Source organism: Motacilla alba, chromosome 6, assembly GCF_015832195.1.
Source record: "Motacilla alba alba isolate MOTALB_02 chromosome 6, Motacilla_alba_V1.0_pri, whole genome shotgun sequence".
Classification (NCBI taxonomy): Eukaryota; Metazoa; Chordata; class Aves; order Passeriformes; family Motacillidae; genus Motacilla; species Motacilla alba.
Genome location: NC_052021.1, coordinates 20,726,457 through 20,753,949, shown reverse-complemented (window position 1 = coordinate 20,753,949; position 27,493 = coordinate 20,726,457). Strand labels below are relative to the sequence as shown.

At 37.9% G+C, this 27,493-nt stretch overlaps 1 protein-coding gene and 1 long non-coding RNA gene across 3 annotated transcripts; one reads left to right on the top strand and one right to left on the bottom strand.

Moving 5' to 3' along the window:
- Positions 1–1,955: 1,955 nt before the first annotated feature.
- LOC119702594 lies at positions 1,956–7,860 on the bottom strand. Of its 2 annotated transcripts, none has more exons than XR_005257386.1 (3): positions 7,775–7,860; positions 5,235–5,404; positions 1,956–2,893 (listed from the first exon to the last, which is right to left on the bottom strand). It is a non-coding gene; the product is annotated as an uncharacterized LOC119702594 (long non-coding RNA). The 2 variants fall into 2 exon arrangements; XR_005257387.1 differs by lacking the exon at positions 1,956–2,893 and adding an exon at positions 4,664–4,744.
- A 140-nt stretch (positions 7,861–8,000) lies between these two features.
- Positions 8,001–27,259, top strand: LOC119702325. The gene is made up of 12 exons (XM_038140200.1): positions 8,001–8,075; positions 8,910–8,986; positions 14,719–14,794; positions 18,138–18,269; positions 19,114–19,237; positions 21,465–21,525; positions 21,628–21,674; positions 22,115–22,190; positions 23,053–23,154; positions 23,699–24,610; positions 25,425–25,535; positions 26,663–27,259. Exons 2-12 carry the CDS (start codon positions 8,958–8,960, stop codon positions 26,973–26,975), a joined length of 1,983 nt encoding a protein of 660 aa, XP_037996128.1. The 5' UTR covers positions 8,001–8,075; positions 8,910–8,957; the 3' UTR covers positions 26,976–27,259.
- Positions 27,260–27,493: the final 234 nt, after the last annotated feature.

Genomic DNA, 27,493 nt, shown 5'->3' with positions numbered 1-27,493 from the left:
AAATATTTATTACCAGAAAAACAAAATCCCTAATTCATTAGTTCAATGAATGGGAAAGCTTCAGAAAGAGTTGCAAGAAACATTTACAAGAAAACTTGCATTCCAGAGTAAAGAAAGTCAATTTAACTTCATAAACACAGAGTGCCACCAATAGTCTATCAGCTCTGCACAAGAAGACCATATCTAGTATGGGATCCTGAACTAGCAGATATGGGCATACCACAAAAGGGTCCAGGAAGTTGACTCGAGATAAATTTAAACTGGAGTACATGACAGAAATAAAGCATTGTGATATGTAAGTATTAGGACAACTCTTCTAGGGGTGTGATAGATATTTCCTCATGATATCCCATTTTTGAAACAACTAATTGAAAGAGGAGCTATAAGACTTTTTAATGAAGGAAAAGACAGAAGTTCATACCAGTCAACTTTTTGAAAAAAATATTCCAGCATTTCAACTGCAAAAGTATTTCACAGGATGTCAGGTTTCTTTGGAAATTTCTAAATGTAGCTGAAGAGTTCAAACTGTAGAGAACCCAAAGTTTTTCCCAAACCAGAAACATTAGAAAGGAATAATGCCCATGCTGCTGTAATGCCACCGCCTTGGCTGACTCTCCTCTGCCTCAGAGCTCCATCTCATGATAAATTGTGGCAGCTCAGCGTGAGGGATCACAAAGTTTCATGGAATATACAATCCCATTAATCAAGAATGTGAAGGATTGCAGTCTACAAAAATCAGCATGCTAGATGCAGTATCTAATAAAAACGTTGGGGTTTAACTACATTTTAAAGTTTTTACCCAGAGCTTCACTTTGTGAACATTTGAGAGAAAAATTGTGAATTTTCTTCAAAGGACCATAGCATCTTAATATGTATCTAATACCTGTAAGCAAAATTTTGCAAGCTATAATAAAATTCTTACTGGATCTTTAATTTGTACTGTTAACTAATATATCTAATATGCTTCTAATTACAGTAAATCCAAATGTGTTGTAAGTAAAGATAGCTCTAACTTGGCATTTAGGTTGATAATTGAACAAAATTCTCTGCTACATACACATATAAAAGAACAGGAAAGATTGATTCAGAAAATATAAAATAAATCAGAGATTAAACACAACTTATCAAATATAAGTTTAAAACAAAGACTGTACCTGAAACACCAAATTCCTGAAATACTGTATGTTGTATCTTCCTATAAACAGTAGTTTTACTACTGCAACAGCTGGAAGCATTTACACTTTTTAATATCTTTCTCAGTAACAAAGTTAAATTCTTCTTGCAGCTGTTCAAAAGTATTTTGGAATGGTTTGTTCCCTGGATCCTGCATACTGTGAAAGAATGTAAGGGCAAGGCTGGAGGGTTCTACAAATTGCTTAATTTCAAAATAACTTTTTTCTTAATTAACCTTTACAGACTTTAGACAAACTTCTTCAAGACTTCTGATACATCTTTCTGACTAGCACCACTAGCATAAGCATATGCTAGTACATGGCTTATCTGAGCCAAAATTATTTATCAGGTCTAACTGCAATGTCTTTTAGTTGTAAACAAGTTCATACTTTTTTTACTGAAGTGAATTTTTGAAAAGTAGAAAAATATGCGTACTTTTACTTTAAATTGTACATAAATATTTTTCTGCATTACAAAAATTTTTAAAGTGTCCTTTTCTAAGAAGTAGCATTGCAAATTACAGATGATTCTTACAAAATAATTTGTTTTTTCTCTTTTCACTGGATTATCAGATATTACTGATTGTAATTTGTTAGTCACCAGGTGCATTAGACACATGGAGCACAAGCAGGTGAGCTGCACAGGACACATAAATCCAGCACAGCCCTCACACACCTGAGGCCTGAGAATTGGGGCCTGAGCTCTCCAGGGTTAATCTGAGCTCATGCAATAAACCCACTGTGTTCAGAACATCCCGGAGCTACTAAGTGCTCTTAGGACATCTGGGTGTCCTGGAGAGGACAGGACCTTTATCCCAGGCACACAAGTGACCTCTCTGCAACTGCAGCAGAAGATACAGCTTCCTCTGTTTGGCTATTCTGGGATGAGACCTAATCTCAGGCAACAGTTCTGCTCTGGGGTTTTAAATAACTGTGATAACTCCTTCAGTTTGTTCCCATGCTTTGCTTTTATCTGTTAGACTTTCTAAAAACATAACAAGCCTTAACTTGGTCCCTGTTATTTGTAATCTTGAAGCCAAAGAACTTGCATGAAAAATATTAAGAGTATCTACAGTTACCCTGTAATACTCATAATACAGTATGGACAATATGTATTTCCTTCTTAAAAAACATGTGAAGATGGACTATCAAAATCTGCTAAACATTACCATAATCAATTCCATCATATATTAATACCCTCATACATGAATACTTAGGATATTTGGGATCAAACTCAACTGCTTTAGCCTATTTGATAAATTTGTCTGTGACTGAGCCATCAAATTCCAGTAGCTATTTCTGCATTGATATTTCTTGGCACATTAAAATAAAGCCATCTATCATTAACTGAAGAACATTCAAAGGAACAAATGGCAACATAAATTGCTTATACCATGGGCCATTTTTAGAACACATTTTCAAATTCTGACAGATTAATCAGGTTACCTGGTTTAACATTATAGCTATTTTAAAAAAATCAACTAGGAAGCACTAAGAAGCCTTAAACCAACTTACAAACAGTGCCCACAGATCTGAACATGACATTTTAACAGATGAGAATGCTGATAAAACTTGAAAATCTGCAATTCATTATCACCTGCATCAAGCAGAATTTATCAGCTGTGAAACAGGAGCTACAGGAAAGCACCTCCTTCATCAGGTGCCCGTGATACAGCATGCATGAGTTTGCCTGGCATCAGAGCATGCAGTTTCTTCCTCATCTAGAAAGAAAGGTATATCTAAATCAAAATTTATTGACAGAATAGAAAAAGTCATTCAATATGATTGTGTGTGGGGATATATATGATTCAATATATTTGAAAAGTCACCCTCTCTGCCCCTCCAAATAAAGTGAAACTTCCACTTCGTTTTAATGGGCCATATAAACAATGTGGCTTTCAAACAAAATTTACACTTTGCTGCCTCACAGCCATAGCAACTCGCCTGTATTCCAACATCTGAATTGCTGATGAGCTTGTATTTCCCTGAAGGAGGATGCTTTCTTGAATTTAGAGTTAATGGAGGAGAAAAAATGAATTCTCTAAAACCTTCAGAAAACATGCTCCACAAACAAATACTTGACAAAACAGTTAGAGGTCAATATTCACAGCCTGTCAGATCAGAGTTCAAAGAAGACTCTGTTTAGTGAGGAAATATTATATTCCTTGGTGTCTCCTTTCAGGATGAGGACATGGTGCTCAGAACCCAGCCCAGACTTCATCTGGTTTATTTGAGCTGTCATTTACTGTAGCTGTAACTGAACTTATTACAGAAAGGGTACAGTCAGGGACTTGGGCACTACTAATACAAAGCATGCTACTTTCACTTCAAATCATTTTACAAACTGTAAAAAAAAAACAACCAAAAAAACGTAAACTGGCCCACCTTGACTGGTGTAATTTTAAAACCACCTGAGCACCTCACAACCTTCCCTGTGGCTGTCCCAGGAACACTTCATCAGTTGATGAAGTGCCACTCAGCCATTTCTACAAAAGAGCAGAAAGATGTTCCTATAAAAGCATTAGCTGCTTTTATTCCAGCATTAGTCATTTGACATCTAAATTATATTCAAAGTGACTATGAAGAACAGTTATACTTTGTAGACATAGCCTCCATTTTTTAAGTAACAATGACTTTTTAATGGCTACAAATGCAAATTTTCATAACTGAGTCATGAAGAGATCTGCACCATTATGTATGAGTGCCTCCTTCCAGCAGCAGATTTTTCTCAGCAATTATTTTAGATCATTTTCAGATAAGTGGGAAGAAAACCACTCAAATTGCAGATTATTAAAAATAATGAGCTGTGGATGCCCATCCTGGAAGTGTTCAAGGCCAGGTTTGATGGGGCTCTGCATAACATGATCTAGTGGAAGGTGTCCCTGTCCATGCAGGGGCTTTGGAACCACATGATCTTTCTTTAAGGTCCCTTCAAACCCAAACTATTCTATTCAGACTTACCACTGATTTCACAAAACGTGCTTCTGTGTGATAACAATTTATCCATCTGGTGACAGTTACATTAAGGTCTGATTTTTATCCAAATTTTCATACATTTAATATGTGATTACTGATACTATGCATGATAATTCTTCCTAAACTATTATCTGATACTAACACATTAGTAGTCTTAAAATATATTTAATTAAATTTATCAACTAGGTTTGTAATTTAAGTGATTTTTAAAGTAAGATTTATATCAGCTGAATAATCCTATTCTGTCATTCAGTCATGATACAATCTCTTATGTTTTCAGTTCTTGAGGGTTGATGTCAACCCTTCTACAAGCAATAGTATTTCTCTGAACCTTATTACATCAGGACCATGCAAAACAGAGATATTCACAGTGTGAGTAAATTAGATAACTGTATTTTAGGATTAAGATCAGTTTGGTACCCAAATGCTAAGTATCTGATGAATATCTGATATTGATCAGATAGCACTTTAAAAACTATCTAAGGAAAACAGTGATGTGCTGAAGACATGCTTACGATTTAAAAATATTTTTATAAAATATTTGTAGAATTTCCAGTTTATTTGTGTTCCAGTATGTGGTTTACAATCCACAGGGGCTAGAGAAGAAACAAGAGGAAGAGATTTAGTCAGGAAACAGAAACAAATCACCACAAGATGAATGAAGAATGTGTGGACAGAGGGGAAGGAAGAAAGTCAATTGGAAATTGCAGAAGACTGAATTTAGTACTGGTCCCAGCTTTCAGGTAGGATACCTGGCAGGCAGATGCACCTAACCTGACTTGAGTAAAAAAAGCACAGTTGCTGTAGCAGGCACTGTCATCCTGGACTTGCTCCAAGAGCAGGGGGATTGTGAAGAGAGGCTGTTTGCGAGCATACACTTAGAGCAACTTAAACGGGGTCACAGGCAGCTCCAGCAGGACCAGGACATCAAGTTGTCTTAGTAAGTTCCACAAACTTCCTCCAACTACTAACACAATACAAGTGAGCAACCATTTGTATACTTATTTTCTTCTCATAATATGTTTAATAATATACCCAAATACATATACAAGTTTCCTTACTGATCTCAGTAAAATGAATACTTACATGTCCTAAGGAAGACTTGTTCTACCAGATGCTCCATTCAGAGTGGCACCACTAAGTGTAGATCAAGGTACAGAACTGTCACTCTAAATGCACATCATGTATGCTAGACCAGATTTTCCAGTTAATAGCAGTGCCATTTGTTTTATGACACAGCGTAAACAGCAGAGAAGCTGCAAAAAAAAAAAAAAAAAGTAATGGGTCAGATTACAGGTCTGTCTAGGCACTATTCAATCCCCAATAAAGGCAATACAATGCATCTGCAGAGCAAGTAAATGATACTTTCTTTAAGTACTCTTTCAACATTAGTGCTGTACTGACATTGCTCAGGCAGGTGCAAAGTTGAGGCTGAGGTGATGGGGATGGCCAAGACAGCCGCACGGGTTCCTCATTTAGGGCATTTCGTGCAAGTATTTACAGAGGTTTGGGAGCATCCCTCCTCAGCAGTAAGACCTCACACTTCATCTGCAGTTACTACTGCTGCTGCTGAGAGAATGAGAAAACTAAATTCAGAAACCTCTACCTTAAACCACGGGAAATGCCACCAAGTTCAATGGGACTATTCAATATAAGCACGAAAAAATAAAATTAATACATTCCTAACTGACTTGTTAAGTTTTGCTGCACAATAGCAGGAAATATGTAAATAAGTATTTTTATTGTACTACCTTCCTGCAGGTTCTGATTTACAAGCCATTCTAATTTGTCGTCTACCAACATCCTCAGTGTCTCCAGCAAGCTATGGAAAACAAATCAGGACAAGCGTCCAGGGGAGCACAACCCCATCTATTTTTCCCCTAACTGTTTGAGCAGCGGCTGTGCGTTGTCACGGGGGAGGTTCAGCGCGGGTTTGACGGGGCTGAAGGGCCGCAAGGCCGGGGCTCTCCGCCATGCGGGGCCCGCTCCCTCACGGGCGGCTCCCGGCGCGCGGCCCGCGGCTCCGGCGCCCCCTGGCGGCGGCGGGCAGGGCGGGAGCGCCGCGGTCAGACTCGCGCCCACACGGAGGAAATGAAATGAATGACTTTCTTTAATCTACATTGCTTCTGGATATTACTGCGTTCTTTCAAAAGTCAGAGTAAAGCGATTTCGGTGAAATGCTGTAAAGAAGCTCCCACATTCAAACCAATATTTAACATTTATTGGATTGCTGTGATGCACTATATAGGTATTTAGATGTTCTGCACTGGGTGAACTGTTCCCCTTGTATCCCCCGGATAAGGTGGTCTGTCCCCTGTAGCCCCTCCCTTTGCCCCTCCTCACTGGTGTCCCCTTGGCTGCGGCCTTCCGTCCCCGCCTCCCATTCCGCAGGTATAAATGTCCCTTGGGTTTGGCGCTGGTCCTCTCTTTTTCACCTGGACGGTCTCCGATACAGATGTCCCTTTCCAGCTAATAAAACAGGACATCAGAACCACGTGGAGAAAGAGCGCTTCTCGTCCTTTACTTCGTCCGTGTAGGATCTGTGCAGGCTTAAATCCCAAGCTAGCCGGGGGGATTTACAGCCCGAAACCCACGGGTTCCTTCATTGGATGAGAAGTATTGGGTAGTGCCGCACTCTACTGCTGAACAGAGAACACAGATGTTGTTCAGAGGGCTGTTTGAACTTTCTTCTGAAAGTCAAGGTCACCTTTCCAAGATCTTTGGTTTACGGCACGGCTCAGCCATGATTACTTTGTCTTCCTTCAAATCTATCAATATAATCAAACTGCCTACAAGCTTCCCTCAAAAATGCACAAATATTTATTTATAAAAAGTTCAAGCCAAATCACTTGATTCAAGTTTTCCCTTTTCAAAAAGGACTCCACTCTCAGCTACTGTAATGCAAATCCACACATTGAAAAACAAGAACTATTCATGATCTAAAGCAGCATTGTTATTAACAACATGCTCTCTCTTGTCCTTTTCAATTTCTGACATTCCAAAGACTCCGATTAAAATGAACTTCAATAAATGATTAAATTAAAAATATTAGTGCTGACGTTTAGTAATTATGCAGGAAATAAAAAAAGGTTAAACAATACAAAAAAGAAATATGCAAAAATGAAGAGGTATGATCTGTCAGTTTATACTGAGCACCAAGAGGACTCATCCAACATGGAATGCATCATAAGCAGTATATGGAAAGGGGATTTGTAAATTCCATGAATGAGGCACCTCAAAACTGCTGCCCCAAAGCACTTACTGAAGGACAAGACTGAAGGAAGTCTTTGAGGAAGAAAGATACCACAGAGCAAAGAAAAACACAGTTGAAAAAAGATATGCTTAGAATATTTAATGCATTTGCTCCATGAGCCGTGTTAAAGGATACCAAATCAAGCAGAAATAAAAACGTATTAACAAATTCCGACAACCAACATTACAACAGCTGTTTCACTGTAAATCATGGTTTAACTTTTCAGAACGTGTCACCCATCCCGGCTGCTTCCCACTGACACCAACTCAGAGCGGTGTGCAGTACCCGGCAATAACAAATTTCAAGAACTTGTAAAATTGGCTTAAGCAAGAGAGATGGTTAGCTGCTTTTTAAATTGACATCACTTGCACACCCTTGATACCGGAGCTGGTGTATTTCCACACATCCAGCCGGAGAACAACCCCGCACCAGCACTGCCGAAGATGCGGCGCTCCCGGGGCCCGGCCCGGCCCCTCCGCGCCCCGCCCCGCCCCGCCCCGCCCCGCGCACGCGCGGAGCCGCCGCCGCCCCTCGCCCCATTGGCCGCGCTCCCCGCGCTCCGCGCCCCGCCCCGCCCCGCCCCGCCGCCGCCGCGCAGGCGCAGTCGCGGCCCTTTCGGGAAGGTTCTGTGTCGCACCAGCCTTTCCTTCCTCCGCCAGGGAAATCCTGTCCGGGTACGGGCCGCCCGCAGCCCCGCTCCTCTCCGCCCCGCCCCGCCGCCGCACGGGCTCTTCCCTGTCACCGTCTGCAGCCCGCGCCCTTCCCCTCACGGCCCGCCCGCCTCCCTCCACAGCCGCCTGCCCGCCCCCCGCAGCCGGGCCGCGACCTCCCCCCGCCCCGGTCTCTTGTTTGTCCCTGCCCCGAGCTCAGCCGCTGTCGAGCCCTGGGCCGGCCCCGCAGCCGGTCGTGCCCCGGAGACGAGCGGCTGTGAGGGGCAGCCTCATCGGCGTCATCCGTGCAGCGGGGCCATGGGGCCGCTCCCCTCGCCCCTCCCAGCCCGGGCCCCCCAAGGTCGGCGGGCGCCCGGCGTCCAGCGGGGTCAGGCCGGTCTAGGTTAGGGGGGAGCAGGTGATGATCCTAACGTTGCTGAGGTGCCGGCCTCGCCTCTTGCAGCTACCTGGAGGTTTTTCTCGTTGAGACGGGTGCTAACTGGGAGCGCAAGGGCGGAATAGACGGCTCCGAGCCGCAGGAGTGGGACAGAAGGGACTGCCAGGAAGATCTTCGTGCCTGCAGGGCTGCTGCCAGAGTTACAGAGAAACCTGCCGCCTCTCCTCTCTCTTTCTTGTGATCACCTGGAGAGGAGAGGTGAGTTGTCTTTCCCTCTTGTCGTGCAGTAGCAGTGGAGAAATAGGCTAGCTTGCAAGGTGCAGAACTTGTTCAGGACAGCTTCAAGCCCAAGCTGGCTGCTTGGTTTGTTTTACTTGAGACTCAGCCCTGTGCAAAGGCCCACTGATGGAGAAAGAGATTAGCACCGTGTTAACCGCGCGGTTCTCTCTCCTTTGCTGCAGTGCCCACTTTCACCGCTGCCTCCTGCTCTGCCTGCTCCTGCTTTCAGCATGGTAAAGAAGAACACTATCCCTGATGGGTAAGTATCACTCACACTAAGCAAGAGGCAGGAGCGGGCATCCCACAGAGAGGGGCGCTGACTGCCCCAGGCGCTTTCTTGCCTCAAGCATCTTCACCACCTACAGACAGGTTAAGGTAGGTATCTTCTCCAAGACAGGAACAGCCCAGCCATTCATTCCCCAGGTGAGTATAATGCTCCAGCCTGTCTGTGAACACTTCTCCTTCATTGGCCACACACAGCTCCTTCTTCCTAATCTTTTTACCCCCAAGTGTATGTTTACTTGGGAAATAGGAGAGTAGTCCATACTCCTGGCTACTCGTGTTTGCTACTAGGAATGGCTGAAGAATTGTTAAGATGGGAGCAGGTGTTTGCATGCACAAGAGCAAGGAATATTTTTGTGAATTCAGATCCAGAAACATCCTGTGGTTTTGTTTCTAACAAGAGGACGACAGAAATGTTGTATCAGCAATAATAATCCCAAATTATTCCAAATGCGCTATACCAGCCTTGTGATGTCTTGATTGGGAGTGCATATGTGGACCACAAAATGATGTCATTTAAAACAGATACGGTTCTATTCTTCAGCTCTAATAAAGCACAAGAAAAGAAGTCCAGGTTAAGAGTTTTAACCCATGTGTTCTTGATGACATCAATACAAACTTTTTGGATAGGAGGATGTGCTGAGATATAAAGGCACACTGTAATGGGGCAATAACTTGCAGTTTATACATTATTTGAGGAAATAATTACATTATGCTGGCTTCAGGGGGAGTGTTCTGTAGGTTTTTTAAGAGCATTCTCAGGAGGAGCAATAAGATACAGAAAACATGTGCTCCTGTAATATTTGTTGGTCCAAAAACCAGTAAATAGAAACAAAAGATGAACAGAATTAAAAAAAAAAGAAAAAAAGAAGTAGAAGAGTTTTCCATGGCTGACAGGCTCGAGGATTAAAATTAGAATAAACTTCAAAAAAAAAAAAAAAACGTGTTTAAACATGTCTTTCTCTGAAAATTTCTATTAAATTTAAGTTACATGTTAGATGAAAGTGAGCTAAAGTGGGTTAGTTTTTAAGCAGCAATTCAGAAATTGGAAAACAATTAATTGTCCTTGTTTTCTTCATCCTTGGAAATTGCCACTAAAACTTTGAGAATCAGATGCTTGTTTCTCCTTTCTTATTCCCCCGTTGCATTTGGACTAGAGAAGCTTTCAGATTACACAGATTTCTTAAGTAGGGAAGAATCCATGGACTGTACTTTTGACTTCTGCAATTGGAAACTAATACCTTTCAGGGAGAGAAACAGCTACTGTCAAGTATTTGGTTATAAAGTTCGTATTACCTTGTGACAAAGTGTCTGATACTGAAGTGCTTTCAACTTCTTTAGGTTTTATACTGCTAAGAAATAAAGCTAGACGTCCACAGTAACAAGGGTTTGGCAGTAAAGAAGTTGAGGGCCTTGTCAGTCCCTCAGTCTCCTGCAGCAGGATGTGGATGTCACCCTTGTGCTAGCACAGCATGTTGTTCTTTACTGTCAGCTCAGTAAGCCAGGAGGACATAGAAGTGAACCCTGGAAGGGACTTAAGGAAACTAGTTTGAGTCTAGGTCATCCTGCATATGCAATTTACTGGCCCCATAAGTAGGTGTTGGCAGAAGTGAGATTGTGGTACCCTGGAGCGTAAGGACGAGTGCAGACTGTGGAAACACAACCTCAGTCTCCATGATGCAAAAGCAATACTCTTAACTGTTTTGGTTTAATGGTACTGCAAGAGATAAGGAAAGTGACACTACATACTGGCATCTTTTGTCTTCCTGCTAGTGCCTCAATTCTTAACACTTTTAATCCAGACTTCATTATGCTAATTCAAGCGATACAATAAAGTGGGAGCTTCAGTTAAGGTAGTAAGTAGGAATAGTGCAACTAAACAAGAAATGGTGAACCTTTTTTTTAGGACAAGGGGTAATGACTTTAAAGTTGAAGAGGTTTACATCAGATGTAAGGAAGAAATTTTTCACTATAAAGATGGTGATGCACGGGAATGGGTTGCCCAGAGAAGTTCTGGGTGCCCTTCCCTGCAAGTGTTTTCAAGGCAGGTTGGATGGGTCTTTGAGCAACCTGGTCTAGTGGAAGGCGTCCCTTCCTGTGACAGGAGAGTTGGAACTACATGATGTTTAAGGCTTATTCCAACCCAAGCCATTCTATGATAAAGAAAATTATATTTCTTTTTTACCAGGAATGTCTTGGATCAGAGCTATGGTGTAGTGTCCACTGCAGTCCCAAACCTACAAAATAGTGCTGGTGAAGTTATGTTGTACCAAAATGAAACATCAGTGTAAAAGAGGGATTCAAGTGACTCCTTGCACTGCAGTTTCCACATGGAGTCAAGTTCTGGTTCTTCACAGTGGCTGAAATGGTTTTAACCTTCAGTTGTGTACTATGATGTTTTAGTGAAGAATCAGACAGTCCAAGCTGCCTAAGAGTCATAAAATACTATGATGTTTTTACAAATTTATACTCATTTGTGCCTCAGCATCCAAAATCCTGCTGTGTGTATAATTACATAAACTCCATTTCACTTCTGAAGAGCTTCTGCAGAAATGTCACCTTCTGGCAAGTTTCCCTGGAATAGTATAAAAAATACTGAGTGGGGTCTTTTTGTTAGAAGGGCAAAGCTGAATTATTTTTGCCAATACACTATAAACATGCTTCTTTAACTGAATTTTCCCTGTGCAGACTTAAAGAATCAGCATTTTCCTTTAGACAGGAATATTAAATACTGTGGTGTAATGGATTGTGCATGTTCAACAGTGAACGGGAGAGAAAGATGATATTTTATTTGTAAAAGTGTTTCCTATCATCAGTTTTGAATCTGGTGTCTATATGGAAGTCACCTGGAAAATCAGGCTGCATGTATATCATGCAGTATCTGTAGCCAAAAAAAAGGAAAAGAGGTTCCAAGCAGTATTTTCTAAATGATCTTGCTAGAGGTGACAGTAGTTGTAAAAGTAAATCTTAAAATTAATCAATTCTAAACCAGAAAATTTTACTGGAAATTAAAGCTTCCATATGACCTTAACAATGTTAATGTTAAAATAAATCACAAAAAAACCATTTGTTCCACATCTGGCTCTGCTTAAACTTTAAAACCAAAGCAGATAAAATATGCAGCTGGATGTAATCCATAATCAGTTTCTGCATGTCCAGCCTGTTTTTCACTCAAGCCTCTGTAGCTCTTAGTCACTGGTACAGGGGTGATGATGGTACCAAGTCTTGTGATAACACCTGTGACTCCTGCCTTTCTTCCTTGCACTCGTGTTCAAGCAGGACACAAATTACATGTCACAAGTCTCATTCATACTTGCTAAAATGCTTAGTTAAGGCTTTGCTCCTGTAATTCCTGTTTATGTGACCACCTGCAGATGATCATCTTGGATCATTCTGCCTTTATCTATAGTTACTCTGAAAGGGTTTGACTTTCTTTAGTCTAGGCCACTTTTAATTCCCAGCCGTGTTCCTTTGTTGAGAACAGAACAAATGTGAATTTATTTCCTTAGCTAATCTTTGGTTAATTTCAATCTGCTGGTTTTATTTTTAGTTCTGCAGCAGTGTGCTGAAATTTCATTTTAAAATACCATTTTAAAGATAACATGGAACACATACCCTTTATATTCTTGATGAAAAGTGCCTTCTGCTCATTTTCTACCATAGAGCTGTCAGCAGCTTTTGAGTTTCTTGCTGAATGTGCAGATTTTTTTGTTTCTGGATGGATTCAAATGGCTTTAAATACAAGAGAATAAAACCCCAAGTTTATTAAGGTCTGGCAACAAATTGGGTAATCCTGGGGTATTGTTCTGTAAATCCCCTAATATGAAAAAGAAATCAGAATTTTTACAAAGCCTTTTTTACATTGTTAATTAAAGAAAATAAGATTTTAAAGCCATTTTTTTGATACTTTCTTTTTGACTTCTAAATGCTCCTATCTATGGTAATTACAATTTATTTCCACTCATAGATTTCCAAGAGAAAGCCGTTTAAAATAGCACTGAATTTCTGATCTTGATTCATGTACAATTTAAATCTCTTAAATAGGAATGAATGGAACATAGTCTCAGATTTTTGTTTTCATACTTCACAGGAAGCATAAAGCTACCAGTCTCCAGAATTTACAAACTTGAAAATTCACTTAAGAAGACTTATCCTGCAAAAAAATTTAGAATTTAGTAAAAGGTTTACTTGAAACTGCTCTCAGTGATCTCATCTTTAGCTTGCCCTTACACTTTCTCTCCTTGTGTCTGTCTTCTACAGACCAGCTGTTGGCAACAGCCTTCCTAATGATGAGTTGTTATTACTCCTTTGTTGCTTCATTTGTTGCCCATTAAACTAAGCACCTGTAGGTCTGCACCGTGAGCCTTGATCTGTTCTTTGCCTCATGATGAAGAATACAGAGAGAAGTTAGTGCTAAAGACATGGCTTAGGGATTGTTATGTGATTGGTTAATATCACATACACTTCGGTCACCCTGCTTTGTGTTTCCTTTGTCACTTCCAAGCATCTCTGAATGGTGACGTTGTTATTTATATACTATGACAAACATAATTATAGATACTTCATTGAGAATTTTCCCAGCCAACTTCTAGTTTTTTTGTGGTCCAATACGGGAATTGTGAACAAAGCAAAATACTCAGTGGTTAGAATATTTTAAAATTAAGTATTTGGTTTATTTAATTAAATGGTGTAGTTTTATGAATATCAGAAAGCTGTTGGATGCTCCCTTCAAAGGGAGAGATTAATTTAAGCATTAATTCAGAAAATTGCAAGGCATGGACACCAGTGTTAAAGAATCTTGTGGAAATGTTTTGTATTTTAATAGTTGAGGTATTAGCCAAAAATGCAAAAAGCCTGTGTAGATTTTAAGTCATCCAGCTGCGCCTTGTTAGGTTATAGAGGCTATTTGCACTTAAGGAAGAAGAAGAAATAATACTTCTAAGTTTACAAAGTTACCTCTTTGAAGGTAAAATTGATCCGCTGATTAACTTGTTTTCCTCTTCAGATAATGCTTTTCATCCTTTTTAAAAATTGAAATCTCTGAGATATTATATATGGAGAGATTTTTCAGCATAATGTAGAACTTGTGCACACCAGGTCTTTGTGGTTTTGGAATTACAGGTATTTTGAGTGTTGTAACAAGTCTTATTAGTGATTCGTGATAGGTTTTGGTGTGATGGAATATCCTCTGTATTTTTCAAAATGGTGAGAGAGAGTTCAATCATGAGTGTTTCTTTGAAAAAGAAGCATATTACAAAGGAAGCATTTTCAGAAAATACAGATGATTTGTATTGTTAATGAAAGTAAACTTTGCATTTCATTGTCAATTAAATGCTTGATGTGTGCCTATGGCAACTTTAAGGTGTTTGATTCAGTCAGGTTGAAAAACATCCACCAACTACAACAATACCTGTTTTTACCTGTTGAACCTTACATATCTGCTTTGCTTTGTATTGGTGCTACTTGTTTGTAAATGTTATCCTGCCATTTTGAGGAGAGGAGTTTCTTGGAAGTTGAAGAAGGAAGGAAAAAGACTCTTTTCAAGTGTCCTAGTGATACTTTGAAACTGCTTCATGGAATAATTGCAGATTTGGGGACCTAATTATACTTTATGATGACAGCAATTTTTATGTGTTGTGTGCTGCAGGTGTCTTCTGTTGAATCATGCAACTTGAAAATCTTTAACATTTAATATTTCTTTCCTTACAGATGGCGGAGTTTGACACCAGTTGGACAGCCTATACCAGGAACAAGATTTATTGCATTCAAAGTACCTTTAAAAGGGGTATGTATAAAAGAAACTGAAAATTGGCTGTATCAGATAAACTGCAAAAGCAATAAAGAATAGCATGACTTTACATGCAAATTTCAAGAAAGTTTTTTAAAAAATAATTTATTCAGATTTAAGCCTTTCAACCATCTGGCTTTTTAAAATAACATTCTATATTTTTTTCTTATTTTTCTTTATTTCTGATGTTACTCTTTTTATTTATCTTTTAAAAATAATCAAGCTTCTAAATCAATCAGCATACTTCATTTGATCAAGTGCCTAAATTCATAATCTTATTAAATATCTTTTCATGGCTGTTATAAGAAAATCATATGGAAGACTTTATGATATGAATAACAGTCTAGGCAGTGTAAGCCAAAGTATAATTTTATGGAAATTAAGCACTCATTGAAGGATACCAGCCACTGCAGAACTTTTAAAATCATAGATCCAAATTGGCAATTTCATAAGCGAAAAGCTTCAGTGATCTGGTGGAATGTATTACAGCTAAAAAAGAAGTCTCCATAGATTTCTTCTGTTTTACTAATTAATTAATTTTAAAAGTACTTGTATTAGTATTTCCTTTAGAGTCCTGCTAACATGAAGTGCCATCCTAAGCTATTAAATACATTGAGTTAAATATTTCAATTCTTTGTTTCTAAAAATGTGGAGGTTGTCTTGTTGAGACTGTTCAGTTCTTTAGTGCCTTTTTGGAGGCATAGGGCAAATTAGTGTTAATTTATACAGAAGGGCAAACAGAACGAGTGCTGCATAAATTGACTTCTACAAGTCCTTGCTTTAGATACAGAGAAAATAAAAGTTTCTAAGCACTTGTAAAGGAAGTACAGTGGTCTGACATAACTCTAGCAGTTAAAGGGAAATGTTCTGTCTAAGCTTTTGTCTTCAGATTGCTCTCTAGTATTCATACACAAAAGGTATATTACTACCCATTATGTTTTCAGTCACCATTCAATTCAGTTTTATTAAGAATGACTGAAGTGAAATGTAGGATTTGCTTCCTGCAGCTGCTTTTACAGCTTTAGGATGATGGTTTGGTTCCTTGGACACCAAGGATCTCATACTTAACATGTCCTGTTCTCCAAGATGTGGATGGGTTGTACAGCAGTCGTGTGATTTTCCACCAAGACTGCCAGTTAACAAATCAAGCTGTGAATATAAAATCCAGTAGAATTATAATTGGCTTCTTTGCTCTTGTCACAAGGACCACTCCACATCAGCATGTTACTCATTTCCTGTCCTACTGATCTCACTGGGGCGTAGATCTCTGTTCTGGGAGGCTGTCTTGGCCAGACATAAAGTCTGGTACCCAAGAATGCAAAATCTGTAACATTTCTGTCCCTTCAGTTTGTTCAGTCTCAGCTATGCAAGACAGAGAAATGACAAGTCTGCTAGAGACTGTGTGCTTGAAGGTCACAGAGTTTGTGGCAGAACACACATAAAATGTGTAACTGGCTAGCCTGTGATGTCTTTGCAGAGGTGGTCAGTAAATCTGTCTGAAAATGCTGAAGACCTGATTGGTTGTAGTTTGTTGGAAGTCCTATTATTTATTAAATTGGTGGAACAGACCTCTTATATATGCAGCAGTTTGCTTCTTTGCTATGTATTAGGAACTTGATTGGTGATTTCTCCCAATGGGAGACAACATATTTTCAGTATTTGAAGATACAGGGTTGTTGTCTTAGAAGATGTGCTGTTGGTAGAGATCATGTGTTTACTTTGAAGGATTTTCTGTCTCTCCTTTCACATCACCTTTATAGTGCTAACAGTAACATTGTAGTGTAGTAAGAATTGGGCAAGTTTTTTCCCATGCCATTAGGAGGATTTTCAGAATTGGTTCAGATTTCTCACATTCTCAAAGCCCTATTAAACACCTCAACTCAGCAGGAGTTTTTCAGAAAATTCTAGCGAGCCTTTCAAAATATAGTGTTTTGTAACACATATAACTGTCTACTCAATCAATATATTTGGAGATACCTTATTTTTGTAAATTACATTCCTCCTCAGTTTCTGTCATGTCATATAGTAAAAATTCTTTAATATTCTACGATAGACCTTTTGCAGATTCACCTTTGTCACCTCAAAGTTGTTCAGTTTCAGATTGTACTAAGAGCCACTGCTGAGTAGCAGTAACATAACTGACTCATGTTCATTTTGTTTAAATTTGTACAACATCCATTTTTTCCAGCAATGCACTGGTATCTGAAATACATAGGACTGAATACTTTATTACTTCCTTTCTATCCTCCTCCTCCTTTCAGCTCAAGCTTCCTAATCACATACCAGCTTTGATATGACTGCCCTGCTCTTTATTCTTTACTTCGGTTTCCTGTCTCTGTTTCCAGACTTGAGACAAGTGCTTGCTTGCATTTTACATTAGAATCTGTACAGTCAAAACAAGGAATGGTTAGTTACCCTATAGCATCTGTGGTTCTAAGAAATATGTGGTCTGTGGCTGCCTTCCTTTCCAATAGTTCTGAGTCCAGTCTGCTTGAATTTCTTGTTGACAAAGGAACTGACAGGTGGTTGAGGCTGCTGCATCTTTTGCCACTGTCTTTATTGGTTCTGGCTGAGCCTGTGTCAAAAGGCTCTCACAATGGACAAGTGCACTGTTCAGAGAAAATCCAGTCTTGAGTATATGAGGCATTTTCATACCTAAAGTGAAGAACACATTTCAAAAACCACAGCTACAATAGGGTGAGTAAACATTTTTCTCACTGTTTGTCAAATGAAATGAATTATTCATTACCCACCAACACACAGCTTTCTTAGTCACGATATTTAGTCTTATTTAATATTCCCCAGTGCTAAATGATATGCAAGTACACTCTGTCAAGAGATGAAGGAGGGATAAAAATGTCTGCACAACATTTGGGGGAAGAAAGTTTAGAAATGAACTCTTGTATCACAATTTCTTATGTTTTATGTGAAATAGGCTTTTAGTTTTGAGTTACTGTGCTGGACAAAATCTGTTTGGGGGAAGTAGATTGTAGTGTTTTGCTTTTTAGTGTGTTTAGTTACATAAAAATCAATATATACATGCTGCATTTTTCAGAATTTTTGTGTCTATCAAATTAGAGCTAATTTTAATAATGTTTGTTAACACTGTACAAGCAGAAATGCTCACATTGTCTTGCATTTTCATCTAAATAGCAGTACATAAATTTTTGCTTTCTTGTTGGTTTCTCTTACCTGTATAATACATGGATGTGGTTCTGATAATTAAACACTCTGTTTTAAATATTGATGTTTCCTAGTACTAATTAAAACAGCTGAATATTACAAATGTCTTACTATTAGAATATAAAAAGAAAATATTTATTTTCTATTTTCTTCTTAGGCAATTAACCAGAGGCTTACCCCAACCCAGAAATTTACACCAAAAGACTTAATTGCTGCAATGAAAGCCCTAAATGTGGAGCTTGGATTAATTATTGATTTAACATACACCACACGATACTATGAAGTTAAGGTAACAAAAGCCTAATAAAAATGTAAAGTAGTTACTGTAACTTTTGTTTTAAAGTGTTTACACATTTTCTTACCTTGAATTGGAGTAGACAAGCTATCTAGACTACTTTTATGTCTCCAGTAGAAAATAAATGTTTAATCACAGAGGAAATAGCTCATTCTCCCAGCTAGTTGCATTTATGGCTTATTAGTATTATGGTAACTCAGTAATGGATGAAGACTTCAGTGCCAGGCACTGCACAAAAAGTGCAGAAGAGTTATATCCTGTGTTCTGAAGATACTCTCATTTATTCCTAGGTGGTTCTTTTTACTCATCCTCAGCGGAATCCACTTAAGAAGGTGTACATTTCTAAACTACTTTATCAGTTTAAAAGTTTTTGCCTGAATGGTTCAAACAATTGTGATTAATCAGCCTCATGTTGAAAAGGAGAATAAATGACAGTGTTATATCAGAATGCAAATCTTTGTATGCACATGGGCTCTAGGCATTAAAGGAGTGAATTTGTGAGTATGTTCATGATTGTGGGTAGGAGGGACAAATACTGCTAATAATTGTAAAATGGGTTAGAATGGAATGCCAAGAAACTGCTCCCTTAGTTAATGTACAGCCTTATTAGCAGGGATAAATAAATCTTATGTAGGAACTGACATGGTCTTTCATGTAGAAATGTTACTGGTGGTTTCTGAGAGTTTATCTCTATACAATTGTGTTAAGATTGTTTTCAGTTTCTATTCAGGATGTGAACAACTGGTTTACATTGTCATTATGTTAGATACTGCTTAAGGTTTCTAATTGTTGCAAGACTTCAGTAATTTTTACCATTACTTTTTCCTTTTTTTGTTAGGATTTACCTAAAAGTGTGCAGTATAAGAAACTTTATACTGTTGGACTGGAAGTCCCTGATAATGCTACAATCCTACAGTTCAAAAAGTGGGTCAGAAAATTCCTTTGGGAAAATGCAGGAAATGGTAAATATCAGCATCCTGTGCTGAAAAAAAAACCAAACTTCACAATAATTTTATTTCAGTATTAACAGTGTCATTTACTAATTTCAGTATTCAATAACATTTATGACACCACAGATCTCAGGCTTTCTGCAGCACTTTCCACTTAATTATCATAATAAGATCCATTATGCAAACCACTACGTATCTTTTTTTTCAATCAAAACATGTTTTTTTCAAAAATGACTGGTAACTTAAATGCCATTCCTAATAGTGTTACATTTGTGTTATGGGTTAAAGTAACTGCAGCAAGGCCTTCTTCTGTGTGACCCAGCTGTTTTACCATCAGCTGAGTGTTGTGGCTGCCAGCCCTTGATGGATGTTTGAAATAGCGCAGGGTCTCTGATGGCACTGGGCACTGATACGTGTGAGCAGCTTCAGTCCATTCAGTCTGATCTGAGCAGTTCTTGAAAATCTGATTACAGACCTGGTGTCAGTGTTTCCACAGTGTGGCTGTGCTGCTATTTCAGTGTCTGTGCAACAGGACAGTTCTTGCTGAGATTAGATAAGGTGCTTTTTGTGAAAATAAATTAGTGTGTATTTTGCCACCGTGTGTTTGTAGCTTTAAACTTGCCACTTCTTTAGGTAGTGATTCTTTACAGGCAGATTTTACCTGTTTGTTTATCCAGTAGTGATGGACCATTCTTTCAGGCCTTTTTGTGATGTTTGCTGTGGTTCCTTTGGCGTTCTCTTTGAGAAAGTAGGGATAGTAACTGCCCAAGTGCATACAGTTTTTACTGCAAAGCATAACCAGAGTCTTCCAGTGGGTGATCAACTGTTTTGTGAAAAAGATCTGACCTAAATTTCAGATATGAGAGCCTGAATTAGAACTACTGGGAAGATGAAAAAGTATAAGAAAAAGCGTTTGTCCTTGCTCAGGAAGTTAGTTTGTATTTTCTTCCTTTGCTCTTTTTTGGCTTAACAAAATTACCTGGTGATTATTAGTTTTCTTTCAGTTTGGATCTAGTGCTTTCTTTGTGTGACAAAGAATAGTGTGTATCTGAATCTGATCTTGAGAGAATCTATTCTTGATTTGTTGCTGGATGTTGACCTGCAGTTATAGCTTGTAAGGGCATTTCAGCAGAGCTTATATAACTCCTGACTTGACAGAACTTTCCTCCTTGTAATTTGGCCTCTGTTTTAGATAATCCCTAAAATAACTCAGAATTCCTTTTACAAATACTTTTTAAGAAGGTGGGTCTTTTAGTGTTTGAGTTGTTAGGACATCAGCTTGTAATGAACGTCTGTGGCAATTTGGCTGTCGTGATCTGTGGCAAACACATTTTGTCTCAGTTATATTTTATGTCATTCAGAAGTTTATCAACGTCCTGTTTCAAAGACCATCTGTCAGTACTGTCTCTGCCAAAACTTTGTTCTTCTTCTGATGATAATTTTTCTTCAAAAATCTAGCCTAAAACTTAATCAGTTATACATTTATTCTTCTACCAGCTTTGCCCTTTAAGTATTGTTGTTCTCTGTCCCGACTACTACATTCAGTATCTCAGATTTGGTTTTACAGACTAAGACAAGCTTCCTTCTTTTATGACCAACATAGTAGCCCTTTCTATATATATTGAGAGAATATATATATATTGAACTTTTTTGTTTTTCATTACATTTCAATATGAATATAAATAGTCTGGATGGGGTTTTACCAGTGCCTTGCATGTCTGTATTAGTGTTTCCCTGTTTCTATTGGAAGTCTCTCATTTGAAACACCCTAGCAATAGTAGGTTATTCTGCTTTTTTAGCCTTGCATTTCATACTTTCAGGTGCATTATGTGTAATTTAACGTCCTCAGTTCTCCATTTGCTTGTTGATTTTTGCTTTCAAAATATTCAAAAAGAATATTTTATTCTTTTTCTCCTGTTACTTCAGTGGCTGAGGTTAGGTGCTTTACCTGCCATCACTCTTTCTTTTTTTCCACATTCTGCAGAGTCAATCTCAGCCATCACAGGTTTGGAAGTAGTGAGCTAACAGCTGCTAGAGATCCAGCATGGAGAGGACATGTGTCTTGTCTGCATGTGTCCCTTGTTTTACAGGCGTGACAGTAGAATTTGTAAATAGCAAGCATTATTTATTATTACTTTGATAGAAAAGCAGAGATTTTTATTTTGTAAAAAAAAAATTGTGCTAGCTTTCTATTAATTTCACTTTCTGGACTATTAAAGACTCTTTCCTTTTTTGATAGAGAAACTCATTGGCGTGCACTGTACTAACGGAATTAATAGAACTGGCTATCTTATATGTAGGTAAGGCTATATGAAAGCACAAATTATTCTTCACAAAAAGTAGCATCCTTATATTACTCTCTATTCCCTTTGGGACAATAACATAGTCATATTTTTCTTCAGGTATCTTATAGATGTTGAAGGCTGGGATCCAGAGGCAGCAATTCAGGGTAGGTATATATTTTGAACTAAGGCACATGTCAGGTTGTACTTCACAATTACTAAACACTCACAAATACAACAATTCTATTTTAGTATCTTTTCCATAATTTCATGTGCTGCCTTATACAGAAGATTTTATAGCTGACTGTTGATTCTATGTCAGGTAGGACTTGAGCAATAGCAAATTGACAGCATAGAGGAGTGTGTTTTAGCTGCTTACATTTGTTATTTTTATTTGAAGGAGTTTTCACTCATAGTTTGCTACCCTTACTAGTGTCAGGGGTCTTTTTAAAAAATGCTGCAATGATGCCAGCTTGCTGAAATATGTAATACCAAGTTAGAATTGTTTCAAATTCAGCATCTCATGTGGAACAGAACCTTGCCTTTTACATTTTCATGGCTCAGTTTGACCACATTTCATTAGACTGTATTTTTTTCTTTTCTCTAGCTTTTGGTGATGCCAGAGGTCACCGCATGGATGGCCTTGTGTATCTCACAGATCTCAGGACACAGCCGATGCGAAGGTGAGCAAAAGTTTTTGGTTGTGTGCTTAAGATCTTCCAGTATGTCTCCTGGCATTTTTAAAAGTTCATTTCCAGTCCTAAGCCAAAATTCCCTCTTAAACCTCAAATACAAAACTACACATAGATGTAAAACAATATGCAGTTGTTTGTGTATTCTCAGATGAATAACATGAAGTGCAGTGAACTTTGTTAATCTTTCCGATGTATATGGTTCGAAAGATCGTTTTTAATCTGACAACTACTACTGAACATCGTTGTGCTTTTATCATACTGTGACAAGTGTATTGAGTCTGTATTCTCTCACAAGCTGAAAGGAGCCACTGCAAAGATCTCTTTGCAAGCTCTGTGATCTGTCTGCTGTTGTTGGCACTGTAGAACAAGATATTAAAAAAAAATAGTAGAACAGTTTTAAGAATAAAAAAATACAGGAAAGTGGAACATTGTTCTTGTCTCCTCTGTTCATAGTAGTTGTATTTCTGATGTTTAAGAATTATATGCTTATCATCTCCTAAGAACAGCCAACCTTTATGTCTTCCTAAGGTATTTGTGCCAATGATGTCTTGTAGCAGTGAATGGATTTTAAAATTAATACCTGAGCGATTTGTTTCTTTTTATATTAATTGTAGCTCCTTTGTTTTGCTCTTATTGTTGTTTCATAGTCTGTGCAGGATTAAGTTGGAGTCATGTCAGATTTTTAAAATAAATTTACAAGATTAATATTTTCTGAGTTGTCTGTAAATTTTACTTAACATAAAATTTTTGTCATTCAGAACTGAAGAATTTTATGGGAGTGGGTTTTTTCTCTGTCAGTAATATGCTTTAAAAAAGGAAGCTTATGTGAGATTTTTTTTTCCCCTCTTAGTAACCTTGGAATGGATGTATGGGATGCAGATGAAGATATTATCCCACCACCACATGCAATGGAAGGATCTGTAGAGCGGTTCCCAAATGAAGATTTTCAGGGGTAATAGGCTGAAAAATGGAATTCAAAGCAAAACAAAAAAAACCCCAAAAAACCCACAAAAAAAAACACAAGGGAGAAGAATTGTTTCTTATTGAAAATACCATAGACACCCAAAAGAGATTTTATTAATATAGCCTACTCATGTAAAATGTATTTACAGAATTTGACGAAACAGCAACAAGATATGGGTAGGAAAGGGAATGTATGCTTCTAGAAGTCTGTAAGTAATTATTTCACTTAGGAAAATTCAGTTTTACTTTGCCTGTCCTCCTTCATTATTCTACACTAATGTGCAATTATTTTTAATTAATTTTGAATCACTGGTTTTGCCTGTTTAACAAGTACTATAGAATTACAGTTGAATGTCACAGCTTCTGCTTTAACACTGAGGGTTTTATAATCTTACATACCGTTTGGATTATTAATAATTTTGATACCTACATATTTGATGAAGGTCTTTCATGTAAATTCTTAGTTAAAAATTAGTTGTTTTCATTAATGACTTGTAGCATTTTTAAGTATGATATTCAATACTTCTTAACAGGTCTGGGAAAAGATTAAGAATTTATGATGACCACTCTCACAATGATTTGCAAGGACAGATGCAGTTGCGAGATTTTGACTTCGTTAATAAGGGGCCTGGACAGAGACGAAGACCATTTCATGACCATCAAACTCAGGATGAATTAAGAGCATCAGTGCAAATGAGAAATTGGGACTACAATAGGGGACCAGAACAAAGGGCCTTTACTGATCACCAATTTTATGATGATTATCAAGAAGACACACAGCTGAAGGACCTAGACTTCAGTAGCAAGGGACACGGACAGAGTTTGAGACCTTTTCGTGGACATAAGTTTCACGATGATTTGCAAGCAGATAGACAGTCTTTTGACTTCAACAGGGGACGGGAACAGAGGCAGAGATCCTTTCCTGACCATCCATCTCCTAATGATTCGCAGGAAGAAAGGCAGTCAAAGGATTTTGATTTCGGTGGCAGGGGCCGCGGCCAGAGGCGAAAACTGTTCCATGACCACCAATCTCATGATGAATTTCAGTCTCAAATGCAGTTAAAAGAATTGGATTCTGCCAGTAGAGGTCCTGGCCAAAGACTAAGATCCTTCCATGACTATGAGTCACATGATGGCTTGCAGACACAGATGCAATTGGGAGATTTTGAATTTGTTAAGAGGGGTCGTGGGCAGAGGTTGAGACCTTTCAATGATCACCAGCCTCGTAATGACTTAAAAACAGAGATGCAACTGAAAGATTATGATAATAAAGGTCCTGGACAAAGGTGCAGACCTTTTCATGACCCTCAGCCTTATGATGGCTTACAGGAACAGACTCAATCAAAAGATTTTGATTATGTTAATAAAGGGCACGGACAAAGGCCAAGACCTTTTCATGATCATCCAGGTCACAATGACTTGCCACGTGAATGGTGTTCAGACAGGTAAAGCATCCTTGAGCTGTAAGAACAGAATTAGAGAATAAAAGTGTAAACCTCAGCAGTTTTAACTTAAATGAAGTATTTTTAAAAATAATTTTTTAAAAAATCAATCATCCATTTTCTATATAAATGATCAGTTCATTAACTTTTCTTGTTTTGACTTACTTGAGTTAGGGTTTGATATAAGTTGGAGTGTTGCAGCTTCAAAAACCAGTGTTTCCTTAATTAGAAGGTTGTGCTTCTTTAAAATTTGTGTTTCCTTTGCCTGTTAGTCAGCTTGAAACAAAACTCCTGTCCTATTTTGTTTTGTACAGAAACTTACGCTTAAAAAGAAGCCCTCTGAACAAAAGAGGATATGAAATTTTATTTATGCCCTCAGCCAAACACAGATAAACAGGAGTGCTACAAGGAAGTTTGATTTGCCTTTGTTTATTCCATGAGTTAATAATTTGTTAGAAATCTGCTTCAGAACTTGCATTATATTCTCATAGATACATATATCACTTATTAGTAAACCTATTGGGTTCTGACATATTTCAAAATACTTTTAATATTGCAGAATGTGTTTCAGATTCATTGGACTAGTTAAGTTTGATTTAATTTGTTCCATTGTACAGCTAAAACAGAGAATGTAATTACAGTGAAGCATATGATTTTGAGGTATTAAATTAATACAGTTATTACAAGTTTTATTAAAATTTTAAGTAATTTTTTCTTAAAAGAAGAAATCTTTTATTTCATTTGATGTGTATTTTTTTCTCAAATCTTACAACTGTTGGCAGTCTTCATAACATGCAATTCTTTTGGTTATTTGCAGAAGTCAGTCCTTTCCTTCCCACGAAAATGTGCCAGAACCTCATTTCTCCTCATCTCCTCCACTTCACAGAGATTACGGGTCTGATAATGATGACTTTAACAGAAATTACAGGTAAGTATCAGATATCATACATTGTTCTCTGACTTACCTTTGTAGTATTACTCCCCCTGTTTCCCAGCTAAGAAATAAAAATTAACTGCACAGTGTAAAAATCTGTGTTAATATTTTTGCTTAAAAGCAGTTTAATCCATTGGATCTGAGCACTGAGCAAATAATGTGACTAATTTGTGGTCCATTGATACTGAATTTTGAGTGTTACTGTTGTGTGAATCCCTGACATAATCATTGCCATGGCAAGCACAGTTCAAGCTAATGAACTCCATAATATGAAAATCGTGTGTCAGTGAGCAAAAACGCAAAGCACAGATGCTGCATTTAAATCTTAAGTGCTGTGTACAAGGAGCTAAGGAGTTTTACTGTGCGGGGTGGGCAGACACTCAACTGGGTTGCCCAGAGCCACTGTCCCACATCCTTTAAGAGTGGACAGAGCCCCTGTACAAACTCATCTAATGAGACTGAGTTTGAGTGACCCTAGCTACTTCTAGACATCCTTTTCAGTCTAAGTGGATCTATGGTTCAGTAAGGGAGAAGATTTTAAAATTTTAAAGATTGTTTTGAATTGGCTTTATACACCACTTACTTTACCAAGTAAGGAAGGTATTTGAGAGTAAAGAGAATTAAAAAAAAAAAAAAAGTATCTGCATTTTTAGACCATTCCATATGTATTTTATAGGAGAGTGAGTCTTCTATTGCAGAAAAATTAATAATTAAAATATTTTCCAAAATACATTTTTGCCTGTTGAGGCTATTTACTAGAGAGCTATTGTTACATATTGTACACAAAAATGAAAAGACAGACTTAAGAAAAAACGTTCTCTAGGTTAAAATATCCTCAGTAAACAGGTAATTTTAATTGTAAACAGTACTTGAAACAAAACTTCATCTAGTAGAATTACTTACTGTAAAGAGCTGTAATTTTAATCACTAGAATTGGAAAATTAATGCAAACAAGATTGCAATATCCATAGAGAGGATTTTAATTTTTGAGGGTAAAAATGAGAATGAGGGTTTGAATTGTTCTTTCAGTGTTAGACACAGTTAATTTCTAGTGGTGGCCATCAACAATAAATCAACTGGTTTATTGATAGGAATTTCACTGTTCATATTTGTTCTTGCAGTAATCGACCACATTGTCCTGAAGACAATAGGAGAGTGCATCCCTCAGAGGAGTTTAATAGAGGAAAAAACAGATTTGCACCATACTCTTCACGAACAATGCACCCATCTTCATCCATACACCAAGAAGATAGTTCAATAGACTATGAAAGAAAGCCTTTTCAGGGTGAAACTACCAGAAGCATGGAACAAAGTAAAAGATTACCAGTTGTAACAGTTGATTACAATTATGGTCTGCCACTAGACTGTGGACCTGAAGAGGACGAGAGATCCCATTATGATTTACCACCAAGAGACCACTACAACTGGAACTGAATAAAAAGGACAATGTTTGCTCAGCTTAGAATTGCTTTTACCCATTTTATTTTGTATGTGGACCAATTTTTTTTTTAAGCAAATTAGTTCAATGAAAATTTCAGTAGTAAAGAACAGGTCTCTATTGTAAGATTAGCTTCTACTGATATTTGGTTCTTTAAATTTATTAGGCTGTATTTGTTAAGTGTTGTTAGAGACAATGTCTCTGTACACATGGAATTAAAGCAGTCCTTCCTTTTAGTAAAGTTGCAACCCTGAAACAAACAACCCCTTAAAACAGACAACTTTCTGAGTGATTGTGTTTGTTTTTTGTTAAACAGTTCTTTAAAATATATGTGATTTCCAGATGCATAATAAAACACTGCACTATCAGGTAGACTAGCATTGAAATTATAGGGAAAATACTTAGAAATGAATGAAGCCAGGGTATGTACAGTTCATCCTTTAATTTGAAAACAGAACTTTGAAGTACTGCTAAAAGTCATTGCAGCACCACAATTTACTTCCATATTATCTGT

Bases quoted from the DNA above. Each gene is read 5' to 3' on its own strand.
- LOC119702325 (XM_038140200.1), top strand. From the start codon at position 8,958: ATGGTAAAGAAGAACACTATCCCTGATGG. The intron at 21,675-22,114 runs GTAGGTATATAT...TCTTTTCTCTAG, and splicing joins TCCAGAGGCAGCAATTCAGG to CTTTTGGTGATGCCAGAGGT. The intron at 22,191-23,052 runs GTGAGCAAAAGT...TTCCCCTCTTAG, and splicing joins AGGACACAGCCGATGCGAAG to TAACCTTGGAATGGATGTAT.